The sequence below is a fragment of the Aythya fuligula genome, chromosome 2 (assembly GCF_009819795.1).
Source record: "Aythya fuligula isolate bAytFul2 chromosome 2, bAytFul2.pri, whole genome shotgun sequence".
In the NCBI taxonomy this organism is placed as follows: Eukaryota; Metazoa; Chordata; class Aves; order Anseriformes; family Anatidae; genus Aythya; species Aythya fuligula.
This window is the reverse complement of record NC_045560.1, coordinates 28,904,928-28,928,075: the sequence shown is the minus strand read 5'-3', so window position 1 is coordinate 28,928,075 and position 23,148 is coordinate 28,904,928. Positions and strand designations below refer to the sequence as shown.

Sequence of the window (23,148 nt, the reverse complement as noted above, 5' to 3'; positions counted from 1 at the left end):
TATGGCAAGGATCATATAATGTGAAAGGCATTCAGCTGCTTTTGAAAAGATATGCTTTGCAGAAAATTTAAGAAAAACAGATTTCCTATTAATAAATTAGACTGACTCTTTCTATGCTTTGGTTGTATGTGGTTAACAAGGCCTCAGAAATACATTTCACTCTCAGATGCAACTTTTTCAAAGTTCCTTGAAACTGTCATTACATATTGGGCTACTGCTCCATTCCCAGAGATCCTTTTTGTTTTTGAACTGAGATCCTTTTTTTTTTTTTTTTTTTTTTTTTTGGAAAGCAATTTCTGTAATTGGTTTGTATGATTACAAAGCTATAACTCTAAAACAGTGGATTCAAGTCTCTCTCTCCTTTCTTCATTTTTTTCTGTACCTTCTCCGAAGTGAAGATTTCTTCTCAGCCTATTGTCACTGGCAGTGAGACTTTTTGACCTCCGAATATCTGGTCATTCCTTTACCCTCACTTAATTGATATTAACTGATTTGATCAGCAAATGATATGGCACCTTACAAAAGTAACCACTTTGTGATTGGGATGCTATTCAGAGAGATCTCAGACACAGTTTGTGTGATTTATTTACCAAAAATAAAAGCAGTACTTAAACAGTAGGTAGTATTTCATTAAACAATTTATACCAGTATGGATCTTTTTATTAGAATGAAATATGTACATTGCTGTGACAGAATATAAATGTGGAGATCCTTTTGTACTTCCATGACAGTGATGTGTCACTGGCATATCTAATAAAAGGTGATCTTTATAACCAAACAACAGTCTCTGACTGCAGCTTACTGCAACTCTCTTCATATTTTGATTCACAACTGCAATTCAGAGGATAAATTGTGGATTATAAAACTGTCCTGGCTGAAAGTTATGATATTTTTCCACTTCTCCCACAAACATGGATAAAGACTAAGTGATTTAGGTACCTGCATTTCCACATGTGCAGTTTTCTGTAGCTGTATTATATGCTGTGTTATTTATATGAGGACTTTCTGTGGAATCAAATATACAATAACAAAGCAAAAGCCTAAAGACCACCCAGGCTGGTATTTGCTTCAGCAGAATATCAAATTAAACAAGGTTTCAGTGTGTTCTTCTGACATCAAGACAGAGGAGACAAGTCATTGTAATAAGAAATCTATTTATCTTGTTTATATAGAAGAACAGAATCTAATTTATTTGTGTGCCCATCTGGGCTAGATTGCTCATTTTAAGTTAATTTAACAAATGATAGACTGCTACTGGCCTTTTCTTTCCCAGGAGAAGAGGTTGACAGACAGCTGTGTAGAGATGCGATCTACCCAATCCCTGTTGTCTGTGAAGCTCCATGCCCAAAGGACTGTGTGCTCAGCATGTGGTCTGCATGGTCCTCCTGCTCACACACCTGCTCCGGGAAAACCACAGAAGGAAAGCAGATGCGTGCCCGCTCAATCTTAGCATACGCAGGTGAAGGTAGGGTCACATACTTTTGTAGACTTTTGTTTGATTGTGAATTCTCATCTGTCCTGGCAGTGCCAAAGCAATTTTTTGACCAACAGAAACAAATTATTGGATGGAGCTGTGTTGGTTTTGTTTGTTCATTTGTGTTTTTTTTTTTTTTTTTTTTTTTTTTAAAAAATAGAAATAGTATTTGAATGCTAAATCCTAAATTTAATTTAATTTAAATACTAAATTTAATCATAACACCTAAAACTGTTTTAAAGATTCATTTCACTTATTTCAGTTGATGTTACTTTTTTGTTAATATTTTGCATAATGTTACTGTTTTTCCTTCCTATTTTCTATTTGTTCTACGCAAATCTTAATGAAAGATATTTATAGAGGACTGTTGGTAACCCTAGTTATAATTTTGGTTAAGTTTTGTAAAGATATGAGTCCAAATGCTGAAAAGGTAAGAGTTTTAATGGGTTCTAACACCAACAAAAGGCTTTAAATATTCTTAGCCCAAATGGGTAACTACTGCCACCACATTAACATTTTTATTCATTGTGAAACTTTGGTTTTACCCTGTGAATCCTCATTTGTGAATAAGATGAAATTTAGCTGAGATACAAAATTGTAAGATATGGAAGTAGTGCAGGCAAATAACCTTTCTGACAAGTGAAGGAAAGGAACAGGCATCATTGTATATCAAAACACCTCTCTGTTTGCAAACACAGTTGATTTCATTGCCAAGGTATACTGTGTATTTGACAGAATTCAGGTAATTTCAAGAAAGGCACTTCAGCTTTTTCCCTGAAAGTGACCTTTGTTAGAAGTGTAAAAGGCAATCAGAACTATGCTCATTTCAGTAGGTGATTCAGATAATAAATTACTTAGATGGATCTATGCCACAAAGTGAAAATACTCTTAAAATTAGAAAGGAAATTGTTTTTATGTTGCCTTGGTTTTATAGTGTGTCAAATGGATTCATTTTGAGGGAAATACAGAGCTATATTTTCAAATGATGATGCAAATATATATATATATGTGCTACTTGCTTTTCCATATAGGTCAAGATAATAGATTTTTCCATATACTTATGCAGTTTTACTGGAGATAGAAATTTGACATCCTGACAGCCATGCCACAGAAGTGAAAATCTGATTTACTCCAGAAAATGACTCCCTGTTCTTATGCTTCTTTTGTTAAAAAAAAAAAAAAAAAAAAAAAAAAAAAAAAAAGTTATTGTTTTATTCATTCTGACTTTGGTACTTAACACATCTCAGGATAATATATAAGGCAGCAGATGCAGCAAAGCAGTGAAGTGTAGGCTGAATTTTAAGTATAGGAATTTTATTTATGTCTGTTGTGCAATGACTAGAATTGGCACCAAGAAGATTGACAGGTCTCAATCCACACAGACAGTAGTGAAGAGAGCCCTGAACTATGGCTGAGAAAGCTAATTTGTTACCTAGCTGTTGTAGCACTTCTGTTTTCCTATAACCCTGGCCTCCTTACCACTATTCAGAGAGGATATTATTTATTTATTTATTTATTTACTTATCTATCTATTTATTTTTTAAGGATACAAGCTGGTATCTCTATCTGTACTATAGCAATTCACTCACATCTTGGTCCTTTGTGCTCTGTAAAAACTCCAGAGAATAAAAATATATAAATAAAGGAACCTAAGGCTAGAATGTAGTCACAACTCTGGTTGCAATGTACTTTTCACTGTTGCTTCTATTATGATCAAAAGTTTCATTTTATGTTTTGTGTTTTGTGTTTGTGTATGTTTCACTGCAATTAGACTTTGTCATTTTTCTTCTCTTAAATCTCTTATATCTTTTAGTGATTTTCCAAATGACAAATAACTGAATAACTTCTCACTTCTGGAACTGCATGACAGATATCAGCCACGTTACCAAAATGTAAAACCCTGATTGCATAGTTAGTGCTGGGAGGTCATTTTATGTTCTGAGACACAGAATATGGTTCTCTGTTTTGTTCAGAGCTTATAAAAAATATGTTACTGTTGATGAAAATTCTTTAAGTGTCTTATGTAACTAACAATCCCAAGTTTAGTAAACATAAGACCAGTAATTCCATTTACATACTAAAACTGGGTCCTGAAAATAACTTTTAGTTCTGCTCAGGCAAGCAGTCCCACTTGTGTTCCCTTCTGGATTTTTGAACCTTTTTTGAATGTCTGGTATGAGAGCCAGGCCAGGTTAGGGATGATATTTCGTAGTATAGTATACTGTATAGTATATCAATGATATTTGGGAGTTTTAATTCAGAACGCTGTAGGACAAATAAAAATTCTTGCATACAAATACACAATTCCTATGACATCAGATTTTACATTAATTAATGAAAGAAAGTACAAGTCTGCTGTCAACTCATAAATACACTAAATATGTTCTCTAAGATGGCATAAGTAGTCCTAGTTTATCTCTGTGAATTCTTGATCATACACATTCTACTGCTAGTCATGGATAATTCAGCCTACAAACCTAGCAAGTTCAAAGAGTTACAGGCATTGCATGCAGACTAATTATTACAATCCAGAGAGGTTAATTCTTGTTCATTGGGATACTTAAACGTGAATACCCTGTTGACATTTTTGAGGGTCTGTAAAAACATATTGAATATGGTCTTGTATTTGGATCTTGGATGGCATCTTACCACGGTATTATTTTTGTTCAGTTTCTCTCCTCTTTGAAATAAAAAGTACTATATACTTTCTTTTTGCTTGTTAATGCTGTGATAGAGCTATGCATTTCATATTTAAGCTGTCATTTTTCTTCTTACTTCCCTGTTATCTATGCTGCTGGAGTGGTTTAGTGAAGCCATCAGGTTAGACCACCAGGGAAGAGCTGCTGTATAATCTATTTTTTGATTATTTAGAGTAGAGCTAATTCAGTAGTTATTACTTCTAGGTTACAAGAATAGCTTCACAGGGAAAATTGAACCTATATGTAATTTACAGTTGTAACAAACTTTTCTAATAAGCTCATCTCCTGCTACCAACTGCCTCTCCAGCCCCAAACTTCTCCTCAAACCTTTGCTGTATATGCTCTCAGAAGCATTCCCTTATCCAGAATAACATATCTTCTGTGTGGTTGAACAATACCTTACAGAGCCTCAAGCACAGTGTAGTTATGCCCACCCAGGATGAGCTTATTTACATGCACCCAGTGGGTAACAGGGAAAGAGAGACGAGTCTCTTTCCTCAAGATTGTATGTAGTTTGTGAGATGACTCCATATGAAAACAGGTGTCAAAATAACAATTTTTGATATATTTTCTGAGATTGTTGTCCTCAACTTGAAGGTTTGAAACATGAAATTATTTATAAATTTGTCCATCTGTGAGCATGCCTATAGTGGTGGCTCGTTTGTGTCACTGTCAAATACATCTTCGTGGTACAGTAAGAAACTCAGGAAAATCATTGTCTCCAAATTTTAAATGACAGCAAAGGTCACGATGGTGTTACCTGCTGCATCATATAGTTTTACATATGAAGTCCAGTAAAAGCATCATACACGTTTCAGCCTATATCAAATGTACAGTTTGTCTATTTTTATTTTCTATTTATGATTTATTTTAAACTTTATTTTCTGGTTACAGGAAATCATATAATTAGTAATATGCACTAAGACTACTTGGCATAGATCTCGACCTCAGACTAAAAACTACTAAATGTGTCTAGTTTTAGATATGCAGACTGATTCTGTATTGATTATAGTAGTGTTATATAGCATAAAACTAATGGGTATATGTTCCAAGTGTTTGTCAGTAGTAAATGATTGATACTCATTTTCAAAATATAAAGATTTAAAAAAAAAAAAAAATAAAAGCAAATAATAAAATAAAAAGGATGATTTTATTACATTCATCTAACAGATTTTGTTTAAAACATTCTCTTAGGGCAGTGATGCGTGTGCATGCCAATATCTTACTGTGGCTATTGTACATTCATAGATTAGCCAGAAAGACTATTATGCCAGAAACACTATTCGGTATGACCTCATATATCACAGACTATTAAACATCACTGACTTAGGTAGCATAAAATATCAGTTGTCTATCTAATCAGGTATTCTGTTTGACAGGGGCAAATAGCTCATACTTCTCATATATCTGCAAGACTGATTTACTGAACCTGTAAGGAATAGTTGGAACAAAGAAATTTCTTCTGAACTCTGAAAATTCTGGCTGACATGCTTTAAAATTTTATTACTGATAAAATTCCAGTGCATTTTGACTTCATAGCTGTAAAAAAATAGTTATACTTAGAGCTTTTAAAATTGTTTATTTCTCCTATGCTTATTAGGTTTGTTTTTAATTTTTGTATTTGTCTAGCTTGAAATAATAATGCTTTGTAATTAAAGCAGAGAGCGCAGAATTGAGTAATTGTTTTCCTAACAGACTGCCTATTTGCCAAGGGTTCAGTTTTGGATAAGACAAATATGTTCATAAATTATAACTAATTTCAACTGAAAAGGGAATTAAAAAGAAAAATACATAACTTTGGAACTGGGAAGCCTGAATTTTCAAGCTAAACTTGCAAAGCTATTTGGCACCTGTGCACAAAAGAATGCCAGGAAAAGGATGTTACCGTGCTTCCCCTTATACTCAGAAGTCCCTCAGTTCAGATTCCTGCCTAGTGTCAGGGATTTGGGGTTCAAGTCCTATACACAGAAAGACTTGAGGACAGACTTCTCCTCTTCCATAGGTGCATGTTGACTCCTACCCTGTTTTTTTTTTTTGAAGTCAGGTCTCTCAAAGTTGCTTGTGTAGAGTATTTCAGCTTGATTTGTATAATTAACATGCACTGGGTGAGGAAGCAGAACTGGAACAAGAGTAGGCACCAACAGGGTCTTCTGCTATGGTCTGCACATATTGACCACATGTGTCTTCAAGACATACAGTTACTTCAAGGACTGCCTAATCTCATTCTTAGGGCAAACAAATAAGTAACACATGTCTAGATTACAAAAAAGGCATGTCAGTCACATCTCTTTTCTCAAACCTTAAGTTTGAGAATGCACATATACAATTACATGCATTTGTAAAATGAGTGATAGCAAAATGATTAATTAAAATGATCCTTAAATGCTTTAAAAAGTGTTAAGCATTTCAAAATTTGTAAGTTATCATGACAGTGTCATTGAAAAGATTTAGAAAGTCCAATCCTTGAATATCCTGTAGCAATGTGTCTTACCCGTTATGAGCTCCAAATCAGGCAGAAAAGCAAGCTAAGACTCTGACAATTCATTTAAAAGCATTCAAGGAAACTAACATCTTATCTGTGCTATTTTATAAGTACTGTGCAAGTCCCCCTGTAAAACTAACGTTTCATTTCCAAATGTGCTTTGTCTAAGTAATCAGAAACAAAAAAAAAAATGCTTCATTTCCAACTGGTTTTTATACTTTGAAATGATTACTTAGTTTTGCCAAGGAATTATTTACAGTCATCTATTCATGTATAACAGAACATGTATTTAGCATTGTATAATCTTTTTCATGTATTCTGATAATTTTTTTTCTGTGATATTATTTTTTTATGTTTCTGTCAAACATTTTTTTACAGAACATTCATTTAGTGAAATGTTCTTAAAGTTTAGCAGCACTGATCTTGTTATCCCTATGTAGATGTTATAAAGGGCAAGTCTAATTGCCAGTTTTCCAGACCATTCTTTTTTTCCTGTACCTATTTTAATTTGAGACTGCACAAGCAAATGTTATTTTCCTGAAGAGAATGGCACAGTGATTTATACATAAATATTTTCCTTTTAATACTGCTATTTAATACTGCTGATAGTTGCATCATATTTCAGTAGTATTATTTCCACTTTTTTTTGTTGTTGTTGTTTTTGTTTTTGTTTTCTTAACTATTGGTTTTATCTGAACAGAACTGGATTCCCACTGAGCTACAGACATTCACGCCCCAAATTTTTTCTATTACAAGTCAATGTCACTCTCACTTTTTCCCTGAATATACATTTTTGTCAAAACTGAATCCAAGTTGTCATTTTATTCTCTAATACATTAGGAACTTAGGAAATGATGGATATGGCATCCGTTCCTTGGGAAACATTCACCCCCACCCAACCCTTACCCTCTCCCTTTAATATATGATTTTCCTTGAATGCCCCCTCACCCTCCCCTTTTTTATTTTCTTCTGAGGTAACACCAGATAGAAGTAGTTTAACATTCTTTTATCACTTCTAGATTGTCTGTTCTTTAGCTCTTGTACTGGTGGAACATGTCTAGTCCCCTTCTCTTGTGGATCAGTATTCTCTTATGCAAAATAATTTGAGACTGTACTACAGTTCTTCTTCTTCTCATTATTATTATTATTATTTTTTAATTTACAAGACTTCCTAATTATCTTGCTATCTGCTGGTGCTATTTGAAAGGATTTTCATTTCCCGAAGGAAGATGTTTGAATAACATTTTGAAACTTACCACATAACCATAATTTTGTTTTATCTTTTCTTTTTCTTTCTTTTTTTTTTTTTTTCAAAATGTAAATAATTTGCTTTGTCTTGGTGCATATGAAAATATATTTAAAGCAATTCTGATGGACTTGAATTGCATCAATTTTGAGCCCAAACCAATGCAATTTTAGTATTTTTTTTAATTGCATTCACAAGTTGTTAGGTGTTTCTAACCCCCCTTTATTAAACTTATGAATAGCTAGTCTTTTTCATGACTTCTTAGTTAATATATTTACTGTTGCTTGGTTGCATTAATATTTTTAGCCCTGGACCAGAACCTTAAAATATCTCAATGAAAACAGAAAATTGAGGATTTGGATTTTGTTCTGTGATTTCATTAGAGCATCCCTTTCCTCGTGTTTGCTGCAGAACTAGATGTTTCACAAATCCAGCTTAGGGTATCAGTTAGAATGTATTCTAATTGTGACACTTATTCACATTGGAGAACTTCAAGTATCCATTGTGTCTTACTACACTTGTTGTTTGTTGTTTGTTTAATCACTACCAGTAATAAGTGCTTAAAACCACTTCCTTCTTCTTTGTCTGTAGGACAAGAGGTCAACCTAAAGTTCTGTGGTGGGACAGAAAAGCTGATGTGCTTTCTGATATGTGCTTGGTGTGAGCACACATTTTTCTTTTCAGAGAAAAGCGATGTATGGTTCATATGCAGGAACTAATAAAAAATGTCTCGTTCAGTTATCTTTCTTACAGATCTAGTATTTTAGGAAAGACATAAAACATTAGCTTTTCCCTGGCTTTCTGTCATATGGATTTAGGAGTCCTATTGTATTGTTCCTAAATATGAAAACTTATGTAAATTATTAAACCTAGATTCTCTATATCTAGTAGCACCAGAGCACGGTAGCATCCAGCAGATATGATACATACTCACAATGTAAGATATCTAGTAGCCTATGATCAAGTCTAGTAAGAAAGATTTCTCTTTGCTTATGCAGGATTAGAAGCCTAAATTACCTTGAATGTAAAAGACTGAATGCACTATCTGAAATCAGACATAACAAAGATAGCATTATCTGAGCTTTTCTTCACAATTATTGACACATGAATGCATTTTAATCTTAACCTGAAACAGCCTTTGTTATCTCAATCTGCACCAGAAATTACCAGCTGTGCCACCCTCTTTGGTAATTATGTAACGTGGATAAATATCCACTGGGACCTAGGACAAGAACTCCAAAAATATTTTTAATTGATCCATGAATTAGACATAAACAGTGGTCTCCAGGCATGCATAACTAGAACGCTTAACGATTTCTTCTGCCTAGAGCCATCCTAATTCCTTATGTTATCTCTTACAGTCTTTTTTTTAGGGAATCCCTAAATAAAAATTCTGTAGAATACTCAAAAGACATTAGTGTGTTATATAAATTATCATTATTTTACTGTCCTCATAATACACATTTGCCATCCATGTACATTCTGTTCTGTGTGTTCTGCTCACTGAAGTTTGCCGAAGTGAGTATTGGGCATATGAAGAGGAGGAAGGAAGTACAGCACTTATTTCATGTAATCAAAGTGATAACATATAGCTAACAAGATTTCAGGTTTTCTCTTCTCTCTTCTTCTCGCTTTATTTTCTTCCATTCCATGAACTTTTGCCCTTTTTTATTGTTCCAGGAGGAATACAGTGTCCAAACAGTAGTGCACTACAGGAAACCCGCAGCTGTAATGAGCACTCTTGCACTGTGTATCATTGGCAGACAGGCCCATGGGGACAGTGCATAGAAGACGCATCTGTGTCTGCTTTCAACTCCTCTGCCAGCTGGAATGGGGAGGCCACCTGTTCTGTGGGGATGCAGACAAGAAAAGTTATCTGTGTGAGAGTCAACGTGGGACAAGTGGGCCCAAAAAAGTAAAGATCTTAAAAAATTATCTTGTCATTCTAGAATTTTTTTTTGGATCTTGCTGATCTAAATTTATACAGCAAGTGACTGCATGTGGAGACAACACTCCCACCTCTTCCCAATCTTTGTGTTCTCATAAAGGAACAATTTGTCTTTCAAAAACACAAAACTGAAGCTACTAAAGGACTGTGAAGTACCTTTCACACTTGATTTTTATGCGTGATATTTAGAGTGGTGATTGTGCTGCCAGCTAAGTCCAGTTGGCTCCTTACCATCTTCAAATTGAGTCAAAGTGAATTCCTTGGGCTGTGTGTGTGTGCAGTGCAGCACCATTTCTGAGATCCTTGTGTTAGTTCCAAATGGGGGTGTGGTGTGTGGATTCGTGCAATTCCACATAAAAATATTGTTCTGTGTCTGAATACAGTACAACCCATTAAAGTGCACATTCTCAGAAGCAGACCAAAGAGGTCAAGCATAGTACAGCTCTGACGCAGCATAAGCTTGAAACCTTAGTTTAAACACTAGTTTGACAGTCTTCCTTTGTGAGGTTTTTGGGTTTTTTTGTTTGTTTGTTTCCCCCATATCCATGTTTTCCTAAGAGATCCCTTTTGCCCGATGATTTAAATTCTCATCCAGGGTTAAATTCTTAACCAGGGTTAAATATGGATTAGCTACTAGTAAAAAATGCATTTGATAGTATCTTTATGCAGTTTGTCAATCCGTAAATATATCCCGTTCAGAAGAGATTCAGAGCCAGAAGAGATGAGAGCAGAGGTCTTTTAGAAAGGTCATGAGGCAGCTATTCTCACACTAAATATTTACCATTTCTTGCTTTATTCAACAGTAGATTTATTCCTAGTTTATTTTAAATGGAACTACAGTGAATTACACCAGCCCATTCAGTAACCTAAATTGTTCTATGTCTACATTAAGTTGTGTTCTATTCAGTCACAACGCTACTATATCTTTTATTTACTACTCATTTTCCTTAAACAAACAAAAAACACTCTGTTTTATCTTCTTTTTAAAATCTTGTAATGCCTTCGCCTTTGATCTGACCTTAAATTTTTGGGAGTATGACTATTTTATTGTGTCATAAATGGATTTTGTGAAATGAGAAAAAAGTATTGGTTGATCCATCAAATTGTCATATTAAAATTACCAAATCATTTTTAAAGAACTAGACATTTGACATGAAAATGTAAATAGGAACCTTGTTTTAAACTTCCCTTAATAAAAAGGACTACTGTGGAATGATAGAATCAATATTATTGGCCTTATCTACCTCACAAGTTACAGACTTCAGCTTGTATCTCTTCTGTTTAATTTGACCTTGAGTAAGGAATGCCAAAAAAAATCAATACATTGCTTTAAGCCACATATACTAAATACAAACAATATAAAAAGATAGAAATGGTGTTCTAATTGACCTAATTGCCTTGCCCAAGGATCTGAAAAAGAATTCTAATGTACAGTGCTCCTGAAGGATGAAGTTGTTAGTGAAACAGTGAAAGTATATAACTCAGACTTTTCTGTATGCTTAAAATTTCTGTTGTTCCTTAAGGGAGAAACCATTATTAAGCCAGTGTTCTGTATTGCTCGGAAGTATTTTGAATTTTGTCCCTAGAGAAAATTCCTGACAATATAGTCACTGTATATGATTGGTGGCAGATCATTTTTTAAAGTGTACCTGACACTATATATAATACACCCATGCATACATAATCTGATTTTATGAATCCCATACAAAATAAAAGGCAAAATTTGACTTAAAAAGATAGACGGGGCTTATGAAGACATTATGAAGATTTTTGTTGCTATTGCTATAATTTGCACGGTTCTTCACATTCGTATTTTAGGAGATAAACTTTCTTTAAAGGGTGGAGATATCATTACAAGAGGCCTCATTATGGGCAACAAGTTGGTGTAGCTTCACAGAAATGGAGCTTACTTTGGAAGGAGTATGTGAATCGACAGGAAAACTCAGAAACAGACAGTAAACTAGCAAATGTTATTGCTGAAGAATATTTTCCTGTAAAGCTGCAGTTCCAATTTTCTTCTCTTCTTGCCAGTTCTTCTTCCCTTGCTGACACAGGTGTAGTTCTCCATCAACAACAGAGGCCACATTTTCTTGGTAACTCATCATTAAACTTGTCAGTTGTCCCTCCAGCCTGAATGCCTCATGCTTCCCCAAGCTTCCCCAGCTGATCCAATCCAAATATAAAATTGGTCTCTTATCTCTCTGGTCCAAGGTGCCTGGCAGCCAACAAGAGGAAAATCATAGTAATGTTTTTTAATCATGCTCCAAAATGTAGAAGTGATGTTTTTTCATACCTTTTTATGTAATCCTCTGACAGTCCACATTCTGTGTGCTTTTAGGGCAATAGCCATTTTGAAATTATTTTAAAGACTTGCAGTACTTCTGCAAAAGCTATAGCATCTTTTGAAAACAAAATATAGTGTAGAAGGTTGTTTGTTCTTAACAAAAAAATGGAAAAGCAGAACTGGGAAAGTGACCTGGGTTAATGAGTCCCATATGTGGCAGTCTAATAATCCCTTTTATATACTGATCAAGCTTTTTCTTAAAATAATCAAGGTCTCCTGTCCCTTCTGACAGTCTTCCACAGTCTTATTGATTTGGTAGTTTCAAACTGCTTCTGGTTTCCGTCATAATCATGGCCAATTTATACCTGTATATTCCTGAGTTAGCAGTATTATTTATGCCAGATATGCCTCTTGCCAGAATTTATGCTTCTAGTACATTTGTGAAGAGGTAGAAATGTATTTTGCTAGACTAAGCTAGATGACTTTTCTTTACAATAATATTGAAGCTTTAAAATAACACTGAAAAGGAAAGAGTCTGAAATGGCAGATGAGGAATCATTATTTTTTTTCTTCTTTTAGTTCAATATCCAGGTGCAGAATGCACCAGTTTTGGCTTGCTTCCACCAGAGATATTTCAATTCTAACAGGTTTGGGTTTTTGACATCTGTCCTGGTGAGTTCTGGGCAACTAGCACTCCCCTCGTGTGCCTGCAGACATTCAGTATCTCTCATGATTCACCACTTCATTGCAGAATGATTGTTTATTTGATAATGCTTCTTTTTTTCACTTTTTCAGATGTCCTGAGAATCTCCGACCAGAAACAGTGAGGCCATGTCTGCTTCCCTGTAGGAAGGATTGTATTGTGACTCCATTCAGTGACTGGACATTGTGTCCTTCTTCATGTCAAGATGGTAATTTTATCCATTGTGTGCTAGTAGAGAGATTTTAAGAAAAGAAGTATGGTCCGATCTGGAGTCACTTTTGGCAGAATGCTTATGCACACCTTCTTCTGACAGTGGACACGTAATAGTTGAGGCAGCAGTTGCAGGGAAGAAGTAGTGTTTCTGCTCATAGAACAGTGTAGAAAATTTATTTAGTGGCCTCTAAAATCAATTTTAACTTCTAGTTAGAGACTCTTGTCTCAAAGGCCTGTTGAAGGATATCTTCTATTTTCCATTTTGTTTATTTTTCCGTATTTTCCATAAGCATCTTTTTTTTTTTTTTTTTTTTTTTTTTTTTCCATTTTTCCTGCTTAAATGTGGTGTGCCTTGGCAGCCAGGAGGGCCCTGGAATGTATCAGGCACAGCATTGCTAGCTGGTCAAGGGAAGGGGTAGCACAAGGAGTTCTCTGCACTGGTACAGCCGCAACTGGAGTAGTACTGCATGCAGTTTTGGGCACCGCAGTATAAGACATAAAGCTGTTAGAGAGTGTCCAAAGGAGGGCAACAAAGATGGTAAAGGGTCTAGAGGGGAAGATGTGTATGAGGAGCTGAAGTCACTTGGGCTGTTCAGCCACTTAGTTGGTGGTTTATATGAAAAAGTTTGAGGGTTATAAGTGCACAATCAATCCAAGATATACTCTTCACAAAGCTCACAGCGTTTAGCAAGCCATTAATCACTTACCGAGGATCTGTTGTGGCAAGAAATCTGTCACAAGGAGTAAGGGATCTCTGCAGCAGGCATGACTTTAAGAGGCAACCCTGCTCAAGGGGAGATCCTGTCATGCAACCAGATGGTGTGCAGAAGAGCTTAAAGGGCTCTTGGACTGCTCACTGTTTATGGGGTAAGATGATGGACTAATATTAACTGTTTGTTTGTTTGTTTGTTTCGGAGCATGTTCCATCAGCCCTCAGCTGCTGAGGAAAACATCTGTCTGTCAGCTTCTCCAGTACCCATCTTGAGCCAATGTTGTGATCACTATCTGCCTGAGCAAGGCCTTGGGTGTAGTGGCCAGTGTTTGAGCAAGGCAGCATTGGACTGCAGGCGAGAAGGGGTAGAAGGGGGAACACACCATCATGACTAGTCACAGGGTATATCTCTTAGTATAGCACCAAAACAGATACTTCTGCAGTTGTAGAAACTGCATTTGAATTATCAGATTATAAAATGGTCAGATTTTGCCTTTAGAAGTACATACATTGCTTCTTCATCAGAAAGCCTGAGGCTGTGTATCCAAAGATATATATGTATATCTATATAGTTTAGGCAAAACTTTCACTTTTGCCTGTGCTGTTTTTTTCTACCCCAAGGAAAACAGAAGAAAAGTTAATAAGCAAAATTAATAAGAATAAGATGTTTTTTAGTTGATATTAATGGTCTGATTTAAACATGCATTGCAATTTTAATACACTTGGCAAAGCCCTTAAAAACAGTGCAGGTATCGGTCAAATTTTTATGACCTTATAATTGTACATGAAGTTGAAGTGATGACTGGCTTAATATTGCCTGCATCTTTCTGCCTTATCTCTTTTTCTTTTTTAAGCTTAAGAGGAGGTATGTTTCTAATATCTACCATTACGGACAAAGTCTGTAATAGTCCTTGTTCCACAGGGTGCTAATCCCTGTGTGGGATGTGATGATTACTCACAGCTACCATATTATCAGAATGTAAGATATTGTTACATTAAATATATGTACTTCAAATGTCACAGTCACGGTCTATTCTTAATGCTTTACAAAGGACACAAACAAAGTCATTTTCACAGTAATTCATAGTAGAGCTTAGTTCATTCTAACAAATAAAAGAATGGTTAGGAAGATTAAATTTATAACCTTTGAAAAACACCAGATAATTAAGACCATGAAAACTGAATCTATTATATACTTGTTCATTATTAAATACTGTGTTCTTTTACATCAATATTAATGGTTCTTGCTGAAATGGTTTTGTTGGGGTAGATCATCTTGGACAAAAATGTTGTCCTTTTTTCATTTTTAAGAAAGTTCTTGATTTGTTGAATGTATTTTCATAAATATTGACCACAAACTATGATTTATTCTTCTATAAAATAGGGTATTAGTTAACCAGTATGGACATTTTTTCTACTCTCTGGGTCAAACGATTTTTATTTATTTATTTATTTATTTTTCCATGGGCTTTACCCATTTGTGTCAGCAGTGGCTTTGGGCAGCACGTCTGTCTTGTCTCTTTTGCCAGCCCCTGGCTTCTCCTGGAGCTGACTGACTCAGGAGCAGAGGTTTTTCTCAATTCCAAAAAGCAGCCAGGTGGTGGAGAGCCACTGCCGGGATTCTCCTACTGCTTGCTCGTAATTATGATTGCTTGGCTATGGTCCAGTATGCTTCTGTGTTCAGACAAGCTGCAGCTGCTGTTGTAACCCACCAAAGCTGGTATCAGTCCAGTCAACCGAATGTCTGCATTACAGCTCTCTGAAAATAAATAAATAAGTACAAAATAAATAAAACAACACCAAAACCAAGATTTTTACCTTAAATATTTGTGCATTAGCTATTCCTATGAAATTAATACAAATTTGTGGGTTTTCCCTTCATGTTCTGCCTGAAGCACAGGTATTTGAAGCTGATTGAAATCAAAATTCTTATGGGAACTATTTACTATTTATCATTAATAATGAATGACTATAATAATTAGAAACTATAAACTGTAAATTCTAGATAGAGAAAATAAAAGTTCACCGTTATACGTAGAATATGTTCTTTTGGAATATTTTGTGGATCTTGGTGCTTGTGGGAATTGAGGGTATAAGGAGCAGAATTAAAGCCCATCCTGGAGATAACCAGGAGTGTAAATTAAATTTGTTATATTCCTGGCTGTAGAGATTAGCAAAAGGCATTTAGATTTTCTGATTGAGACACTTAGTGAATGGAGAAATTATGAAATATAATAATTTCTTGCTGTTAATTTATGTTTCTAGTTCTGCAAGTCGATGATTAAAGCAAATTTATGCTTTGAAACTAATGTGTAGCAGCAAACTGAGATGGTTGTTCTTGTTCCCTTAAACAGTGTGCTCACTTCGGTTATATATTCATTTGGACAGCATTGTTGCTTTCTGTTTCACTCTGCTTCTAGGTCTTTAGCTGAGATTAAAGTGTTTTATCTATTATGCTTAATTTTCTGAATATGGACAAAGTAGTATGTCACTATTATAATGATTGACTCAAATACCTGTTATGTTAAATCTTATTTTTCTCTAATTACTGTAGCAGGAGAAACAAGTTTTTCTACCCTTTGCAGGTGATGTCATAGTAAAAAAACAGTCCCGTCACCGAGTCATTATCCAACTCCCTGCTAATGGTGGTCGTGAGTGCCCAGACACTTTGTTTGAGGAAAAAGAATGTGAAGCTTCTCCCGTCTGCTATAGCTACAGGTAGTGTTTATCAACCAAGGGCAGTTTATGTATGATTTTTCAACCTTTACCTACCTCTAAATTTTGTTGAATTCCACTTAAGAGAAATAAGATGTATGGCTAAATCAAGGTTTCTGAACAGATATGTACACTCAGCTAGGCTCAGTGTATCAAGACCAACATGTCAACATTTTCTTTCCTTTGAATTGGGAAATTATGTTGTTTTTATTTCTTTTTTTTTTTTTTTTTTTTTTTTAATTTTTATTTAAACAGTTTATTTGCATGAACATTGCAACTAATAAGAATTGCTTTCCAAGATAAATCTTGCCTTGCAATTATTTGAAATTCTATATGATTAAAAAAATCTATTTTAAATTATCTAAGCCAGTGAAATGCAGAGTCTATTTAGAAGAGCTCAGTTCTTCTCCCATGCAGAAACATACCCTCCATTTTTCCATTCCCATCAACCCAGAGATGACTTGCCCATTGATACATCCCCTAACGTACAGTGTTGACCTATCTTCACCAGAGAAGGCTGACAATTCTAGCAGGTGGGGAACACCACTTTAACTGCTTAAGAAGACTTTTGGGGCAGTTTTGCAACATCTTTCTGAGTGGCATGAGAAAGCTTAGATGTACTTGATAATAAATATGAGGGTTATTTTTAATGTATAATTTATGTATTTGAATTGGAAGCCATTTTTTTTTCCAGTGTATAGAGAATAAGGCTATCTTCCATGAAAACACTCTGTTGCAGAGGTGCAAATATAGTTTAATTTTATTTTAGCCAAAACAGATTGAGATTAAAGTAATATGTTGCTTTCATCATCTGGTAAGAATTATCATTGCAAATTCATTTGGAGGCAACACTGTATATAACTGAAAGATATGAAAATATGCAAAACAGCATTGGGAAGCTATCATAGTGAGTACTCCAAGCATGAGAGAAATGTAATTTGAAATCTTTTTCTAGTCAATACCAGCATCAAAGTTATATCCTTTAAAATACTGTCTGTTCCTCATCTGTTTAGGATCTTCAGTACCAAATTTTACCTGAGCTACTACAGGATGATGTGCTAAGTAGACATAAGTAGCAATTAGAGTTGCTAGTGAGTGGTAAATGAGGTGATTTGATTTTCGTGACGTGAACTGATACTGAACACATTTTCTGCATATTTCCTTTAGTATCTTTCTGACCTGTACACATGCTGTGACAGGTGGACTCATCCACTCAGATTTTCTCATGACTTAGTTCAGATATTAGCCAGCAGAGGCAGGTTAAAATGAAACTTGAGGTAAGTGATTTGATCACTATATATAAAAGAGCAGAAGATGATCTGAGCAGTGGATTTAGTTTTTTTCCCCCTCGCTCTGAGTAGTTCAAAACACTCTGGATTATTTTGGAGCTGCAACACTAACTGGATTAGTTATATTTAAAGGCCTAGAGTATTCTGCAAAACTAGAATAGAATTTTGTAGAAGTTTCTTAGCAGTTTAAATTACTGATCAAATAATATAGGCAGCACAATATTTCTCTTTTTATCAAAGCTTTTTTCAACATCTTCTTGAGTGTTTTATTTTGATATGATCTGGGCCCATGCACTGCTTTGGATCTCTTGGTTGGCTCCACATTTTGAAGGTGCTGCCACCCGGCTACCCTAGACCTAAGTGCTCTGGGATCTCCTGAGGCACCATTGCAGTCATTTAAACTCACTGTCCCAGTTCTTTGCTGTGTCTGTGGTAATTTTTTGCTCCTGATTTCACCTTTTTGGTATATTTATAAGAAGATGAAGCTTGGCAAAGGAATTTATTATTTGTGATTTTTATTGCTACATATTTAGATGAATTGTTTCTACTTGATTATTTCCTCCTCATTTCAGGTGGAAGACCCACAAGTGGCGGAGGTGCCAGCTAGTACCATGGTATGTGCGCCAAGACAGTCCAGGAGCACACGAGACTTGTGGACCTGGGCTACAAGCAAGAGGTTAGAACCTATTGTTATTCTGCAGATGTCTATGGCTGTAATGGTGTGGGAAGTGCCTAAAATTCATTGTAATTTAGCATTAATTTTACTTAAATTTCTGGGGTTCAGCAGAGGAAAATATGGAATGCTAGTATAATAGAGTACATCCGAACTGGTATTTGGCAAATGCTTTATTCATATAGTATTAATTTTAATTTATTTTTAAGTACTGATACTGCATCAGTGACTAATTCATGGTATTGTTTGTTAGGTTTATTTCAGCATCCTTACCTGAAGCACATTTCTGGAAAGTTTTCTCTGAATATAATTAATAAATTAATTAATTAAAAAAAAAAAAATAAAAAGGCGATAGGTCACTTTATAGTCTTTGTTTTGTGAAAAAAAAAATGGAGCAATTTCACCTGTTAAAACATGACATTTTTCAGGTAGCAAGTTTGTGAAGACGTTGAATTATAGAATGGCCTGGGTTGGAAGGGACCTCAAAGATCATCTAGTTCCAACCTTCTTGCCATGGACAGGGATACCAACCAATAGATCAGATTGCCCAGGGCCTCATCTAACCCGGTCTTGAACACCTCCAGAGATGGGGCATCCACAGTCTCTCTGGGCAACCTTTCTGGACATGTTTATAAGCATGTCTGCTAGACAAAATGTAAGACTTTTGTTCCCTGTAAGGAGTGTTCAAAGAATTAGGATTGGAGAACCCTACAATAATTTAGAGCTGGAGGAAGGCTGTGGAGGTCCTATTGTCCAACCCTCCAACAATAGCAGGACTCATTTTAAACTTAGATCCCACCCAGCCTGGAGGAGGTTGCTCAGGTATGTGTCCAGATGAGTTCTCAGCATCTCCAAGGATGGAGATCGCACAGTTTCTCTGGGCACTTGCTCTGCTTGTCTGCTCTTGTGCTGAAAATGTTTTCCCTAATACATGCTTTGAAATGTCACTTGCTGCAATTTATGTCTGTGGCCCCTCATTCTTTCACTATATGCTTCTGAGAAGACTCTGGCTCTCTCTTCTTTATACCCTTCAATCGGGTATAAAGAAGGTAGCTGTAGAGAGTAATGGGAGCACAAGAGGTGCAGGACTTTGCATTTACACTGCTGAAGTTCATGAGGTTTCTGCCAGCTCATTTCTCCAGGCTGTCAAGGTCCTCTGAATGGCAGCCAGACTTTCCAGGTAGGTACTGACTGCTCCTCTCAAAGTGGTGTTGTCCTCAAACTTGCTGAGGGCACTTTCTGTGCATGTTGTTAAAGATGCTAAACAGAATTGGCCCAGGAATTAATCACTGATGTGTAGCTCTCTTAAACAGCTGCCAATTTGTCTTCAAAACCACCGACCCTTCAAGACCAGTGACCCAAATGTTTTTCCACTATTTGCATTTAATAGAAATTAATTTTAACAGCCACGTCCAGCTTTACTGTCACCTGTTTTCACAGAGAATTTTGTAGATTTAATAGAATTGTGTATGTGTGACTGTTTATAGTAAGGTGATGTTTATAGGTGCATTAAATAAACTCAGTATGAAAATAATTACAGTTCCTACTTACTGTGTTAGTAATTGAATTGCTTTGAACTACTAGTCAACCCTGAATTTCAGGAAGGTTTTTTTCTGTTGCCTTTGCTGAGTGCAAACTTCTATCTGTTAAAATAATATTGTCTCAGCAAATTGTAGAATTCCTGATCAAGGACACTGCTAACTGCAGAAATGAAATGTTATGGTCATTAATTTCCTTGCAGTATTAAATGAGGTTATGGTATACTTTAAAAAGAGTAAATCTTAAACTAGTAACTTCTACCATTTACTCAGAAGGTGTTACAAGAGATCAATTTAGGACTTACCATGAAATGAAACACGAAGGTATTGCCTGCTAATATAAAAGACTTCTGACTGTGGTAATTCTTTCAGAGGTCTATCACTAATGCAATCTATTTCTAGCAGCTCTGGAGGATACATTCATTTAACACACTGAGAAAATAAGATTTCTGTCTTTGACGGTAGGAGTTCAGTAGAAAATGTTATTTTCTATAGATGTGTTGCAGTGCCTCAATCTAATGAATTGGCCTCAAACTCATTAATAAAGGACAGCCAATTATTGTGCGTGCAAATTGTATTTTATTATTCCATGTCATGAGAGTTTCAGGGTTTTTTGCGTGTTGATTGGTTGTGGTTTTTGTTGTTGTTTTTTCAGCTCCAACTTCAATCATGTGTATTACACATATACTAAGCAATACATGATTTTGGAATTACTGATTGTATGATTTGATAGATTTCTATAGGTTTTCTCTTACACAGGGTATTATGTACTCCCTCTCCCTTCTTACTTTATAATTTCTGCCATGAAAATAGTTATGTGTGAAATTTTAGTGGTGCACATTATTCTCATCCCCATTACAAGAGTTGATTTCATGCGGGGTGCTCCATGAGTGGAGGCTGACCTGAATGCAAGCCTTCTGGGTGATTAGGTTCTGCCTTCTGGAGTGTTAGAAAGATTTCATGAGATTTTGAAGGAAGATTCTTGAAGAGGTTTTGTCCGTTCTCCCTGCTGATTCTTAGCTACCTCCTGAATACTTAGCTTCTCAAATATAAAGTTTCTACAGGCTGTGGAAAACTTTGCATGTTAGTATATTCTTAAAAGTTCTGTACTATACGTCATTCATTTAAAGATTATTTTGTGATATAGATGCAGAAAAAGACAAAACTACTACTGTGCAAGTCCTTTTAACTACCCCAAAATCAGGAAATGCTAAACAATGAAATATGAAATCTGTTTGGTATAATATTTTGATACTGCATTTATAATGTGATACTGAATACAGATATTTTGAACTGTATATTTAAGCATTTGTTGCTGATTTCTTTACAAATGTTTACAATTTTATGAATATATATGTAAACAGCAAAAAAAAAAATTCAATGGAAAAGGAGTTCGAAATTTCTGGTGCTCGTGAATATAGAAATCACACATTCATTTGTTTCTATTAACTTACTTTTGAAGATGAAGTGAAACAAAATTCTTATAAAAGTCAGTCCTTTAGTTTCCAGTGGATTGTCATTTCATTTTTTGTTGATAGTCAATAGAGCAGTAATGTCATTCCTGTATGTGACAATAGTTCTGTTCTTTTTCAGTCTGAGATATTGCCAATGCCATTAGTTTATCCTGTTTCTGATGTGATTGCCTACACAAGAACACTGTAACAGATAGTAACAGCAAAGGTGTTAAATAAGAAAGAATAGGAAGGTATACCAGGGAATAGGCACATCTGACTATGCAGTCATTTGCAGCTTATTTTCAACAAAATAGTCTGTACTGTTCATATGTTATTTAGAAAGATGTTTACATCTGAAGGAAAAACTAGAAGTTAGAAAACATTTAAAATTACTGGTTAGATGACTGATCTTAAGAATGTCTGAATAAAGACAGAGCGTATGCATGCCTTGCTTTATACAACAGCTTTACTATTCACATTTCCATTCTTCAGCTTTTTTGCCATGTTGGTCTTGCTCAACAGAAGAGAAGCTTGGGTGAATCATAAAATTTAGAATTGTGATTCATTGTTAAAGATAGCTCTGTTTCTAGCTGTCATGTGTAATGGTGGTTTTGTTACAAATCATGTCAGTTTAAATGAACATGTCAGAAAATTAGAACTTGGGTCAATGCAGAGGAAAGAGAAGGAAGGGGTTTGGTGTTTTTGCTTTTTGTTATATGAACAGATTTTATTTAGACTTTTTTTAAGAAAAAAAAAAGTTAATTACTTATTCAAATGTTGGGAAACTATTTATATCTAAACCCAAGCATTGTAACATTGCGTTTAATATTTGAGAAGCAAATTCATTGTTGTAGTCATTAACTTATTTGAACAATGCAGATAGTTATGATAATTGTGCTGAATAATGAATAAAAATTTGCAGTCTTAATTGTGGCATTGTTAAAAAGCATTTTAACAATGCCACAATTAAGACTGCAAATTTTAACAATGCCTTTTTTAAAGGCATTTAAAATGCCTTTTAACAATGGATAAGTAGAGCAAGAATTATTCTGTAATTGTGACTTAAGACTTCTAACTTGCTCTTATTCCAAACCCTCATGAAAGGGTCTTATGAGTGCATCAGCAAGGAATTTGAAATGTCTGCTTGACCCTATCAGAAGGCAACAAGAAGTAGAGAGAGAAACCGTGTTTTACTGCAACAGCATTTATGTTGTGTTTATTATCGTAAACTGTTTCTTAATTAACAAGTGTAAATTGACCAGAAGTCTTGATGAGCCACCTGAAACCCAGGAGGGAGAAACATGGTATGTTAGCAAATACAGAATACAGAATCTGGAACAAGAGAGCAAATGCTTGATAAAAACAGGCTTCTGGTACTTGATGGCGATGTGGGCTATGAAACTCACTATGGACCAGGAGAGGAACCTGCTCCAGCTAGCGTGCTAAGAGGGACTGCTTTGTAATTCTTACTGCCAACATTTATTAGCACATAGATAACTTCAAAGCAGAGGTCTGCTCAGTGACATAGATTAATGTATAGTTTGAAATTGTGAACAGCTTCAGCTCAAGCAGTTATACATGATGTCACGTTCACATCTTAATCGTCTATGTCAGTAAGCCTCAGCTCCAGTAAAGTCTGAAGGAACTTAGAAATGCAGTTCAAATCCCTTTTGAATTGTACAGGAAAGCCTAGGAAACTTGCTTTATAAAAGAGGTTG

General features: G+C 35.3%; 1 protein-coding gene across 6 annotated transcripts in view; it reads left to right on the top strand.

Moving 5' to 3' along the window:
• THSD7A (thrombospondin type 1 domain containing 7A) overlaps positions 1 to 23,148 on the top strand; it is a 295,397-nt gene that overhangs the window by 216,198 nt on the left and 56,051 nt on the right. For all 6 annotated transcript variants that reach the window (XR_004252908.1, XM_032181674.1, XM_032181675.1 and 3 more), the window contains 5 exons: positions 1,274 to 1,465; positions 9,582 to 9,816; positions 12,929 to 13,044; positions 16,347 to 16,479; positions 18,338 to 18,441. Coding sequence is in view for 5 of the 6 variants with exons in the window: in XM_032181674.1 (XP_032037565.1) it covers positions 1,274 to 1,465; positions 9,582 to 9,816; positions 12,929 to 13,044; positions 16,347 to 16,479; positions 18,338 to 18,441 (780 nt within the window). In the remaining variant the exon portion in view is untranslated. The remainder of the gene's footprint in view (positions 1 to 1,273; positions 1,466 to 9,581; positions 9,817 to 12,928; positions 13,045 to 16,346; positions 16,480 to 18,337; positions 18,442 to 23,148) is intronic.